Source organism: Heterocephalus glaber, unplaced genomic scaffold (genome assembly GCF_053883595.1).
Source record: "Heterocephalus glaber isolate CG9 unplaced genomic scaffold, H.glaber_assembly_v1.0 deba00000470, whole genome shotgun sequence".
NCBI classification, from domain to species: domain Eukaryota; kingdom Metazoa; phylum Chordata; class Mammalia; order Rodentia; family Bathyergidae; genus Heterocephalus; species Heterocephalus glaber.
Genome location: NW_028258145.1, coordinates 15,284,470 through 15,298,483, shown reverse-complemented (window position 1 = coordinate 15,298,483; position 14,014 = coordinate 15,284,470). Strand labels below are relative to the sequence as shown.

Genomic DNA, 14,014 nt, shown 5'->3' with positions numbered 1-14,014 from the left:
TTTCAATTTTACAATTTCACAAGACAATATAAATATGGAATCTTTTGAGTCCATATGACTGTGTGCACATTTCAGCTTTCATTGAAAGTACTTTGAGTAACAAATAAGGTTTCCTTGATGAAAGATTCTCTCAAGCACATGTAGTATAAAGAGACCTTGTGGAAAGCTTCTGGAAGTCTACATGGCAAGGAAACTAAGCAGGATTTCCCCTTTCCCATCTTCACCTCACAAGATGACCAGCAGAAAGCACAAGGGCCAAAATGGACATCCCATCCTGCCTACACAAATCTCATTCACTCCAGCTAAACTTTCTCCTCTATTGATAATCCATTGATTGACTGTTTCTCCAGGAGGAGAAGACATTAATGCAAATCTGAAGGTATAGAACCCTACCCATTAAGTGTAAGGGATCTTGAATGCTTACTGAATATATCGATACTTTTCCTCATTCTTAAAACATCTGAATATTTCAATCCTTCAACATACCCTATTGTCTTTGTATTAATGATAATGTCCTAACATTCTGAAGTTAAGGATGGATTCTGAGGAATATGAATCAGTGTGTATAATAAGTATTTTTATTTTTTTTCTGATGTGCTTTATAGGACTGAAAGAAAATACTTGAAATCATTTATTCCATGCTCTGAGGAGAGTGTAACATCTCCACCCTCTTGGCTTGGCAGGGAGTTGAATGTTCACTCCTGATATTTGCACCCAGTTTCTGACGTGAACATAGCAGTTACATGAGTCAAGTGACAATGACAGAGACAAGAGGTGGGAACTTCTTGATCTTACATTTGTTGTCTCATCCAAACCCAATGCCCACTCTCTTAAACCCTTTGTGACTGGTAATGACGGCATTTCGGGCGATACTTTGGTCATCTCTCTCACTAATCAAATAATCTATATGGGGCAGTAGATGCTGAATAAACCAGTCTTCTGATTTTGTTGGATTATTGTTTACTACCTTAAGAACCTCAAATGAAGGGAGTGTTATCAAGCCATATTCAATTTTACAACTACTTTAGAAAGTTAATGTGAAAGTAAAAGGTCTTGTGTGTTAGCCAACTTTCCTTCAGTGTAACCTGAAATATGCACTTTAGAAAGAGAAAAGCTTTATTTTGGCTCACATTGTTGGGGTTTCTCATGTATGATGGGTTCCCTTTAGCGCTTTCAGACTGCAGTAATCAGGACATCATGGCAGCAGCATGTGAGCAAAATCATTCCCTTCATGGCCAGGAAACAAGTCAGGGCAAGAAAGAGACTAGAGTTCATCAATCTTCCTCATGCACACAACCTTAGCACTCTAAACTTTTCCCAATATATCCCACATCTTCAAGGGTCCACCATGTCCCACCTTGGAAACAAGCCTTTAATTCCTGGACCTCTGAGGCACATTCAGGATTCAGACTCTTTCAGCCCCGTAACTTGATAGCAGTGCTGAGCTGAGCCTCATCAGCCCCTGCAGTTGTAACTAATGCTGTGCATATTCTTCAGAGATGAGACCCCTTTCCCAGTGATAGAACTGGGAGCTGCAGTGTTTCCTGGTATTTTGCTGTTGTGTTTTTGGTAATATTTGATGCTTTCCTAATTCTCAATAGGTTATACAGTTTTCCTCTTCTGTGTGTAGGGCTGCAGGAAGTATCTTCTGCCATGATAGCTTAATGATCATAAATGTCTTTAGTTTATAATTATCTTGGAATTTCCTTCAGTTTGACAAATGTCTTTGCTGGACATAGTAGCCTAATTTGGCAGTTATTTCATTTTGGAGCTTGTAATATATTGTCTCATGGCCTCTGGGGTTTAGAATTTCTAAATTTCCCTGAAATTACTCATGGTTTTGCCTCTGTAAGTAGCCTTACACATTTTTCCTTGTAGCCTTTAAAGTGCTCTTCTTGTTGTGTACTCTTAGAATTTTAATTATGAAATTCATATGAGGATGTTAGTTTTTGGTCATGCCTGTTTGGGGCCGTAAATTCCTTCTATTCCTGGATGTCTACATGTTTCCCTAGATCTGTTAAATTGTCTGTTATTATTTCATTGAGTAGATTTCTTGTGTATTTAGTTTGAACTTCCACAACAATAATTCAAAAGTTTGGTCTTTCACCTGTGTCCTGGAATTCCTGGAAGATTTGTTCATAGTTTCTCATTTTTTAAATGGTGTCTGAGTGTGATAATCCATCAAATTTGTCTTCAAGCACTAAAATTCTATCTTCTGCCTGACTGAGGCTTTTGTAGAGTTCCACTGAATTTCTGACATAAGTTTTGGTTCTCTTCACTTCCAAAATTTCTGTTTGTTTCTTCTTCAGAATCTCTACCTCTTTGGCAAATATTCCCTTCATATCTGGCATTATGTTCCTTAATTCTTTCAAACGTTTCTGTGTATTCTGCCTGAAGTCATCCACTTTGAAAAATCAGTCATGAATTCTTTGTATGGCACTTTATCCTCTATCAATATTTGAACAATCAGTTACTGATAAGTTATGAACCTCTGGATGGGCCATGTTGCCTTTTTTCATATTTCTTATGTTTCTATGTGGAGATTTGTGTATCTAGAGGGAGGGCTAGGTCTTCATTTTTATACGAAAACCTTCTTCATGATCAATCTTTTTTGAGGGCTTGATCCCCATAATAACCCAAGGAGGAAAAATCAAACTGCAGTGATGAGGATGATGCAAAGGCAAAGTAGATATTGAAATCAAATAAAAATGAATCAAATGCACCAATTCCACACCATTAATAATAGAAAAGAATATGCAATAATTATAATAGAGAGTATTTGAAAAGGCTAAAATTTAACAATTTACAAGCAATAATAAAATATAAATAATAAAAATTTAATGAGATGGAGAAAGTAGAAAATAAGAAGTTGCATAAATAAAATTGAGAAATGGAAGATAACCTGAGCAAGAGAATGAGAAAAAAGCATGAAATAAAAAATTCTATTAAAAAAGAAAGTAAATAACAAATAAATGTAACAGAAGAAATGAAATAAAACACAGTCAAGAAGTAACCGAAAAAAGAAACAACACAAAATAGAAAATAGAAGAAAAGGTAATTACTGTAGTTCACCAATTGGTGAACCAATTCTTCCTGGCTGAGATGATCAAATGGGTAAATTTTATTTCCTTGACCTGGAGCACTGAAGGCCACCACGTGTAGGGAAATGATAGTGAGTCCCAAATGGTGAGTTCCTTACCACATACCAGGCTGTATCTGTGTGATGCTGCATGCTGCCCAGCCTCTCTCCCTTGGCAGGGGCCATCAATACTATGTTATCTGTCTCAGGGCTGTATTCAGTCCATAGGCTTTTAGAGTTTGTACATTTCCTTTTGTGAACCCTGAGGCACTGCTGTCCCCAATTAGGTCTGTGGCACGCTGGTTGGAGATGAAACCCAGTTATGCCAGCAACTCCTGTCTGTGTATCCGGGGATGTGACAAATGCCCAAGCAGAAGTATTTTCCTGAGCACATTTGGCAGGAAAGCAAAGAGAACCCCAGGTTTTGTGGTGGAGAGGCACAGCTTGGGGAACCCGGGAGTTGGGGGTGAGTGGATTGATCCTGCTCTTTCTGATGCAACCCCCTCCGAATACCACACACGCCAGCCTATGTCCTCACCACAGAGCTCTTCCTGCTTACACTTCTCAAGGGGTCTGCAGCTATACTTACCACTCTTTATGACCATTTCTTGTTTCTCTTTCCCATTTAGTCACTGTGGAGTGATGTTTTCAGGGACGTTGAAAGCCATTGTTCTGTGTTTTCTCTTGCCCAGAGAATCTCAGTCTTAAACAATAAACCCTTCCCAAAATGGTTCCTGGTTATACCAACCACAGTGTATTTCTTCCTCAAAGTGAGCCCAGCATGCAAAATGAGTCATTTTTAGAATAAATCCACACAGTGGGCTCACAGTGCATCTAATCACAGGTTGCTCCTGGGTGAGCACTGCCCATCCAGCTTTCATCACTGGAGCCACGTACCCTCTTCAGGATCAGTTTGCACTGGTGGAGTTGGGCTCCTCTCTCCACTGGAGCTGACTTTGCAGATTGCTTCATTCTTTAGTCTAGTCACCTTTGGGATTTTTATCTTTCCTGATTCTTGGAGCTCTTGTTCTCTTTCTTCTTCCCAAGCAGTTTTCCAGTTGTCTTAATTCCAGATTGTGTTGAGGCTGTAACTGGTGCCTTTTCCTGCTCTGCTATGTATGACAATTGAAAAATTCTATAATAACCAATATACGTATATGTCCTTGAATCTATTAAATAGCAACCCTTCCTAGTTTTTAAAATTTAGAGAAAATGAAGATCTCCTTGTACTCTTAACTTTGAAAACTGTTTTAAAATTGAAAATATGCTGTTCATGTGGTGGTCTAATTCTAACTTTAGTATGAAGCCATTGCCAGTGTCTTTAGAACACCATATCTGCTACAGAATAACAGAGGTTCCTCAGGTTTAGTCTCCAGTGACAAGAAAAATGAATGAACTAAAGTTGAGGGCTGAATGTTCTCCATTGTGAATCCTTGGAATGGCTCCTCACATGTAGGGCCATTGGGTTGGTTCTGCAATGGGTTTGGTACCAAGCAGAAGGACACCGAGGCAAGATCAGTTATTAGTCTAGTCTCTGAGGTCTTATCTGGGTTCCATCTTCACGTATTCATAGTCCAGGTTTTGATGATATTTATAGAATTATTTAAAAGCAATTTTGTCAGAGAGGCCAAGATCACTCCCAATTAGAACTAGGCCAGTGTTATGTATTTAGATGTCTCTCCAAACCTCATGGTTTTTCAGAGGTGGCTGAATCTAGACTGTGTGAATTATTCATGGTGGGGCTAGGCCTGAGGACACTCGGATTGAGGGTGTAAGTGCTGTCTATCCTCAGTAGTCTTAATGAGATAAAAGGTCCAAAAAGATGCTGTTAAGGTCCCCTTGTTGTTTTTGCTACCATGTGGGCATCATGAAATGTTTCTCCTCTGTAACGTCCCTCAGCTGTGTGCCACTCTGCCTTGGACCCAGCTGATTATGGACTGAAACCTCTACAAAGTACAAGCCAAATAAATCCTTTCCCCTTTAACTTTGAGTGTAGGGTATTTTGTCTCTGCAAGGAGAGAAAAATAACTAACACAGCCACAATATTTCTTTTTTTTAGAAAACTATTACTTTCTTTTTCTGACAGTGATCACAAACTGGAATGTACATGGTTTGCTAGAAAAATAGAGAGTCTGTTTAAATTGAGGAAAACATGTATTACAACAAATATACATTGTCATTGATGTCCCTGAGAACCCTCCCCCATGCTTCGAACACTTGCCACTTTCTGAAGCATTTTTATATGCGCTTTCCATTAGAACTTTAATTTTGCTTTTGTGGCTGCCTCAGTGTCCTGAATGATTTCAAAAGATTTATCCCTCATGGTCATTTTGAGTTTGCAGAAGACGCAGAAATCACATAGTGTCACATCTTACGAATTTGGTGGATAAGGACATACCATAATATTTTTATGAACCTACTTTTTGATTAGACGGCAGCATATTCACCAAGTTTTTGATCATATTTAGTAAAAATTTTAGTATCATATTTAGTAAAAAACACAGGAGGACTTCTAGAGCTACTTCAGAATGTGGCAAGAATGATGTGATATATGTGTTTGAAGTGAATGGAAATATTAGAGGGCGATTCCTGTAATATATCTTTTACTGAAATATTATTTTTTTGAACACATGATGATATTCAATCAACCCTTGTATCATTATGAGATGATATAACATTTCAATTTTTGGGACTAAAATATTTCTAAGGTAACTTATATCCTCATGGCATGGAAGCCATAGTGTGTTCCCTCACTTGGCAACTATGACAGACTAAGAGGCCAGGATTCCCTGGAACAGGTCATGGCCTCCCTGGCCAAGACCCAGGAGGTACATTTGGAATGTTTTTTTGCTAATCTCATCTCCTGCAGGATGCAATGAGAGCAGGTGTCCAATTTGAGAACAAGTAAAGCTGCTCTGAGCTGATTTGCATATTGTATCAGTAGAGAGCAGTCAGACCTGTGTAAAGCCTCTTTAAAGGCAGCTTCAAGGGCCTGTGAGGAGTGGCCTATAGGTCAGCTCTCAGACATGGAGTACAAGGCTCCCCTGTTGTGGATGCTGCTGCTTTTGGTTCCAGGTAAGGGGTGCAGGCAAGCGTTGAATATACTTAATGCTCAGCAGTGTTACGGATGCAATGAGTCTGTATTGGGATGGTGTTGGTGATGGTAGGTTGTGTTCCTCTATCATTCCAGGCTCCACTGGGGATACAGTGCTGACTCAGTCTTCAGCCTCCTTGAGTGTATCTCCAGGACAGAGGACCTCCATCTCCTGCAGGGCCAGCCAGAGTGTTAATGCATATGGTATTGGCATTATGCACTGGTATCAACAGAAACCAGGACAGCCTCCCAAACTTTTGATCTATGAAGCATCCAATCAAGCCCCTGGGGTACCAGAGCGGTTCAGTGGCAGTGGGTCTGAGACAGACTTCACCCTCACCATTCACCCTGTGGTGGCCGAGGATGCTGCACACTATTACTGTCAGTAGGGTAAAGAGCTTCCTCCCACAGTGCTTTATCTCTGAACAAAAACGCCTCAGGCAGCTGCTCACTGAGGCTCAACCTCACAGATGCTTCACCCCACCCAGGCAGCTCTCTCTTGTGTTTCTAGGCTTGCTTGGATTTAAGGGTGAAAAAACAAAATAGAAACATCTTAACCTGATATGTGTTTCAAGCTATATGCTTTATAATTTTATGATATTTGTACTTAAGCCCTCATTACTGCTTTTTAGTGTGTTTTCTGCATTCAATAGTCTCTTGTCCAGAGAACATTTTTTTTTTTAGTTCTTTTATTGGTACATTTTAGGTATACAATTCATTTACATTTATCATTGGGTGATTGTACCTGTACATGATATATCTTGGTTCTTATTTTTCTCCCCATTACCTGTGCACCCTTCACCCCCTCTGCCCTTCCCTATTTACATAGATTTCATTTCCATTTTTTTTTCTTTTCTCATAGTTTTTCCTTTCCCTCTTTTCCTTTCCCCTTCCCCTCCCTTCACTCCTTCATCTTTGGACCTTTTTTCCTATTTCAAATTATCAATTATTCATTTTAATCATTTTAACCCTTGTTTGCACTAACAGTTTCTCACACTAGTGAAATGATTCAGTATTTATACATGTGTGTCCTATTTATTTCACTTAAGAGTATGGCCTTGAAATGCATCCATTTAGCTATAAATGACTCTAGTTTTTCATTCTTTATGGCTAAGTAGTACTCCACTTTAAAAAAACCCCACATTTTCTTTATCCAGTTTCCAGTTGATGGGCACTTGGGCTGCTTCCAAGCTTTAGCTATTATAAACTGTGCTGCTATGAACATAGGTGCACATATATCACTGTGGTATGATTCTTTTAATGCTTTTGGGAAGATACCCAGTAGGGGAATAGCTGGGTCAAATGGGACCTCTAGTCCTAGTTCTTTGAGGTATCTCCCTACTGACTTCCACAGTGGCCTCACCAGTCTGCACTCCCACTAGCAATGGAGAAGGGTTCCTTTCTCCCCACAAGCCTGCCAGGATTTGTTATTTGTTGATTTCTTGATAGCAGCCATTCTTTGTGGGGTGAGGTGGAATCTCAGTGTTGTTTTCATCGGTATCTCTCGAATGGCAAGTGATGTTGAACATTTTGTCATATATTTGTTTGCTGCTTTTACTTCCTTGTCTGAGAAATGTCTGTTCGTTTCAGATGCCCAGTTTTGAATTGGGTCCTTGAATTTTGGGGGTCTGATTTTTTAAAGTTCTTTATATATTCTAGATAGTAGTCCTTTGTCTGAAGTACAGCTGCTCAAAATTTTTTCCTGTATTGTAGGTTGTCTGTTAGCTCTGCTGGTGGTTTCTTTTGCAGTGCAGAAGCTTTTTAATAAGATGAGATCCTAGTTGTTGATTCTTTCTGCTAATTCCCGTGCTGCTGAGGTTTTGCTCATGAAGTCTTTTCCTATGCCAATGTCTTCAAGAGTTCTACCTAACTTATCTTCCAGCAAGCTTTTTTTTTTTTTTTTTGGTTCCGCCGATTGAACTTGGGACCTTGTGCTTGCGAGGCAGGTGCTGGAACCACTGAGCTAAATCCCCGGCCCTCTTCCAGCAAGTTTAGTGTTTCTGTCTTAATATTTAGATCTTTAATCCACTTCAATCTTAGTTTAGTGCATGGTGATAGGTATGGGTCTAGTTTCAATCTTTGGCAGGTTGAAATCCAGTTTTTCCAACACCATTTATTAAATAGGCTATCTTTCCTCCAATGAGGGTGGTTGGCTCCTTTGTCAAAGATGAGGTGGCTGAGCATTTCTGGAGTTGTTTCTGAATCTTCTAATCTATTCCACTGATCCTCAGGTCTATTCCTTTGCCAGTACCATGCTGTTTTTATTACAGTAGCTTTGTAGTATAGTTTCAATCCTAAATATATATGCACCAAATACAAATGTCCCCAACTATACAAAACAAATATTAATAGACATGAAAAACCAAATAAACACTAACACAATTGTAGTGGGGGACCTCAATACCCTACTATCACAAATAGACAGATCATCTAGACATAAAGTTAACAAGGAAATTCTAAAACTGAACCAAGCTATTGAACAAATGGACTTAATAGATTTTTACAGAGAACATTTTTAAACTTCAAAGAATCTTTAATTTAATTTTACATATAAGAGCTTTCAACAATCAATTTTCTTATTTATCCTTCAGAAATGGCTTATATTATCACCTGCATTCTAATGTTTTTCACCACTCCCATTTGCCTGAGCTCACAAAAAAGTTCTTCAGAGCTGTTCTGCAAACCAAACAGTTATCATGTATTTATATTTACTGCTTTGGTTTTGATGTCTTTGTGTCTGTTCCCAAAATAAGTCGTCAGTTGCAAATTTATAACTTTTCTCCTCATCCAAAGTTCATGTCTGTTTTCTATATCTTCCATATGTATGGCCCAGTTCTTTTCTATCTTCTTTCTTTTTCATTTTCTAAATGTTCTAATGATGCAGAAGGAATAGAGCCCAGAGACCTAAGTGTGCACATCCACAATTGTTGAAGTTTCAGCTATTACATCTTCCATCCCTACCTTGTACACTTTGGGTTCCTGTATCTTTCCCAAAGGGAAACTCAGGAAAATGATCCTTTACACATGTGACTCAGCCCATGTGCATATTTCTTTAATAAACCAATAGAGGAAATACAATAAAACCAGTAGCGAGTTGTTGAAGAGATGAACAAAATTGATAATCTTCTACAATTGACAAAGAGTAAAAGAAGATACAAACTGTGAGTGTCAAGAATGGAAGTAAGGACCTTGCTTTGGAGCTCTACTGACTTTATAGGTCAATCAGACAATTCTTTGAACTGGATGGCAATAAAATGCCACCACTGCTGGCATGGAAATGTTTTTTGAAAGATAGAAAATACCTGTACTTACTAAAAACAGACAACTTGAATTAACCTTTATCTATTGAAGGGATTCAATTCATAATAAGAAATCTTGAGGAAGCAAATATAAAAAGCAAACTTCACACTTCTCAGTCCCAGTTCTCTGTTCTCTGTTCACTATTCTCAGTCATCCAAGTATTTGTAGACCCATGCAGAATTCAAGTGGCACTGGCTTTTGAGTCCAGCAGATACAGGAGGTGTGGTTTCAGGAAGGTTTTCACCCCTATATCAGCAGAAGGCCTGGGATACCAGGCAGTCTGCCTCTGAGAAGGCAGAATGTGCAACTGTGAAGGTAAAAGTGCAGCAGACATTCCTTTTTACTTTTCCAACTTCCTACTTCTCCTGTTTACTAGTGATCTTTCCACTCTGTGGAAAGATGGGATCTGTATACACTGTGCACAAGGAGAGTTAACAGAGTAATTCGGTCGTTGGAGGTGTTGTCTCAGAGGTGGTTCTTGTGAGATTTACTGGTAGTTATTCAGAGAGAGTTGTTGTAGATGCCTGAGTTAGGCTTTTCCCAGTCTCTCTGCTCCTGGCTTGATGTAATCACCTGTGTGCAGGTGCTCCTGCCACTGCCTTCCACCATTTTCCATGAGGTCCTCATTGGAGCTGAACCAATGCAGATGTCTCAGAACCTTTAAAACTGTAATCCAAATAAACCTTTTGTCTTTATATAGAGAGCTAACAAGAAATTATCCTGAGACAAATAATGATAAATACACAACAAACCAAAATTTTTGGGATGCAGTAAAACAATGACATGAATGTATAGCAGTAAGGCATAAATTTTTAAAAATGCAGAATGCAGAGAACACCCAGGACAATTGATCTATAATGGAAGATTTGTGTCACATACATTTGTCATAAATCAGCATCTAGTAAAAATAGATTCAGAAGAAATGTGGACTTTGAGTAAATACACACCTGAGTGAACCTTGATGGTTGTGCAAAAGGGATTAAAATGTAGTCCCGATATAGTGTTTATTTATAATACTTGGTGTCACCCATTTGAATGTGCATTTGGCAAACTCCTGCCTGAAATATGTCTGTGCTTCACAACTGTATCAGTCAGTGCTCATGGAAGAAACAGACTTAATGTAAGATAAATACATACATGAGGGTTTCCATGGCAGGTTTACAGTGCCTGGCTGCAGAGTCAAGTGTGGAAGAGTCCAAAGTGGCTGTCTGCTTACTGAAGACCTGAAGGAATCAAAGTTCCAAGGCCTGGTGCTCAGCATAGTGTCTTGTGTGTGTCTGTATCAGAAGGCCGAAGGGTCTGGGCTGGGAGACCACATCGAAGGTGAGGGTGAAGACTGGAGCTCCTCTGAAGAAAGAAAAGCAAGCCTTCTTTTTTTTTTTCCATTCAGGCAAGTAGCCTATTTACTGGGGCCGGTCACACACAGGGTGCGTCTTCTGTCTTCAGGTAAGTCATCCATGCCAACCCAGAAGTATCCTGATCCAATTAGTTGGATATTTCTTATTTAAGTTGATAAATTTCATTAATTATCACAAGAACTATTAAATGAAATTTGAACCATATTTAATTTAATTTAATTTGGCTTGAAGCAGCCTATCTACTTTTAGTCCCTATATAGTATATCATAAACTTACCTGGAAATAAAGTGAATAAGTAACAAGTAGCTGATTCTCAGCCAAACACAGCAGCCAAGTTTCAGCCAATCACAGGCTGCCAACTGATCAAGCTATGTCCAAATAAAGCGAATGCTGAATATAATAAAACCTACTGCTCCACAACTTCATTTCTGCTTTCTGGCTCAAAATACTCCTTGCTCCCATTATGAGGTGAAGCTGTCTAAACTTTCTTTGGTTCTGAGTGCTATCCAATTTATGAATCAGATTTTGCTCTATTAAACTTGGTACATTGCATTAGTCTAAGGTTTTTCTTTTTACAGAACTCATGAGTAATTTTCCTGCCTTCTTTTCATTTTGTTCATAGGGTCTGCTATAACAAACAAGTCAATATGCCCCTAAGAATTTATCTGAAATGCAGGAATTAGACCAGAGTCATATTCAGTGACTCTTTTGCATAATTAATCCCCATAACAAGTCCTAAGATTAACAAAGCCAATTAGTCCCTGTTGTATTACTGTGTATTCAGGACTCATTGTACCTAGGAGAATGATCAGGAAAACTCAGAGTGGCTCAGGTGAATATTCCACTTCAGACAACACTCATTAAGTTCTGTCACTTTACCAAGATGGCTGAGGAGGATGGGTGGAGATGACAGCCTGCTGTGTAAAGACTCTGGGCTCCTGTGCCTATGGGCCTTCTGCTGTGCACATCCCTCTTGCAGAAACTGCTTAACTCTGATTGACAGTGAAAAGCTATTCCTTCTGGGAAGGGGACATCAATCTGAAAAGACCATGAAGGTCTCATAAAGTCAACTCCTTTGCTCTCAGCCATTCCATGTCGAGGGGAGAATGGCTCTAAACTCAGGGTTGTGGTTTGGATAAGTGCCCACCACAGGAGGGTGTGCTAAAGGCTTGATTTCCAACCTATCCTTCCACTGGAAAGGGGTGGAAATTTTAAGACTGATAATGGGACCCAACTTCTCCTCTTCATTTCACTTCTCAGCCCCTGTGAGGTGATCTGTTGTTCTGCCACATACTTACACTATGATGCACCACCTTGCCAGAGACCCCAAACCACAGGCCAACCAATTACAGACTGAAATCTCAGAAAGCATGAGCCAAAAGAAACTTTTCCTCTTTTTAAGTTGATTCTCTCATGGGCTTGCTATAGTTATGAAAGTCAACTAGCATATTTAGTAACTTTCTTTCTTTCTTTCTTTCTTTCTTTCTTTCTTTTTTCCCCCAATAAGTTTATTGGTACATTTTCAGTATACAATACAGTTATATTGATCATTGGGATCTTGTACCATTATAATTATATGCGTCTCTTGGTTCTTATTTTTATTCCCTTTCCCTTGCCCTCCCTGCACTCCTCCACCCTTCCCTATTTGCAAAGACCTTGTTTCCATTTTTTTTCCTTTTCTCATATTTTTTCCTTTCTCTTTTTTCTCTTCCCCTACCCCTCCCAATTCCCCTGCTCTTTTAGACCTTTTCTTCCTGTTACACAATATTAGTTATACATTTTTAAATTACAATATCAAGATGTAGGAGACATTACCACAGATGTTGCAGAATTTAAAAGGATATAGAAAGCATATTACAAAAATCTGTTTTGAAATAAATTTGACAACTTCTAAGAAGTACCTTGGAAGACAAATTAATGAAACTAACTCTGGAGGAAATATAAAATTTGAATAGCACCTATTAAAGAAAGTATATTCCTAGCTTGAAAACTTACCTATATGACAACAGCAGGCTCATAAACATTTTTTCTTTTTTTTGGTACCGGGGATCAAACTTGTGTCCTTGCACTTGTGTAGCAGGCGGTGAAACCACTGAGCTAAATCCTCGGCCCTACGCTCATAAACATTTTAACTGATAAATTATATCAAACAAAGCAGAAAAAAGAAGGAACACTTCCCTCATTTTAGGAACTCAACATTGTGCTAATCCTAAAACTGGATAAAGATAATAGAAGAAAAAAGTATGAACATAGATAGAAATTTGTTTAACAAAACAAACTATTGGAAGTCAGATCTGGCAGGATGTAGAAAGTGGTTTTGTTATAGGGATGGCAGTGTTGGTTCAGCATTGGAAGATCCACCCCCAAAAGTCATCATTTTAACAGAAGAAAGGAAAAAGCCATATGATCCTGTCACTAGTTGGAGAAAAAGTATTGGACTAAATTCTACAGCTGTTTGTGGTAAAAGCTATCAGGAGACTAGAAGTAGAACAGAAACTTCTCAACAGATAAAAGACATGTACTCCATACTTCCAGCGAAAATGCCTTATATAAATGGAGAAGATACAATGTTTTCTCCTTAAGGTGGGGAACAAGGGCAGATATGCTTACTCTTTATCTGTCCATTAAACTTTGAAACCTAGTCTCCACCAAAATAGTCTGGCAATAAAATGATACAACTAGGATAGGATTGGCATGGCATAAGCAAAATCTTTATATATAGATGAAATGATCATCTACAGAGAAAACACTAAGAAATCTCTACGACCCCCTAGAACTTGTACTTGAATTTAGCAGGATTAGAAAACACAAGGTAGACACACGCTGAATCAGCCCACTGCAGACAGGCAGGTCTGTGCATGCACTACCGAGGTCCTGAGTCACACGGAAGACACCGAATCACTCCGCTGCAGGCAGGCAGCCACCTGATTCCACACTACAAAGATGCAGAGGACACCAGACCACCAGACCAAAGTACTGAGTCCCACTGTACACGGCCCAGAGGTAGGGGCTTCTGAGCCCTTGTCCCACTGCTCCTGGTCCAGAGGAAGGGGCTTCCCGGTCACCATCCCTCTCGCTGCTCTCAGCCTAGAGGAAAGGGCTTTTGGGCCACCTTCTGTCCCCCTGGTACTGGCCCAGAGGAAGGGGCTTCCGGGCCACCATCCCTCCCACCGTTCCCGGCCC

The 14,014-nt window shown here is 39.4% G+C and overlaps 2 gene segments (V, D, J or C); one reads left to right on the top strand and one right to left on the bottom strand.

Annotated features, from left to right (window-relative positions):
- Positions 1–14,014, bottom strand: part of LOC101714356 (immunoglobulin kappa variable 4-1-like) — a 411,261-nt gene that overhangs the window by 297,034 nt on the left and 100,213 nt on the right.
- LOC101711879 (Ig kappa chain V-III region MOPC 63-like) lies at positions 6,091–6,577 on the top strand. The segment is given in 2 exon segments: positions 6,091–6,154; positions 6,270–6,577. Coding segments are annotated over 2 exon segments (342 nt in total).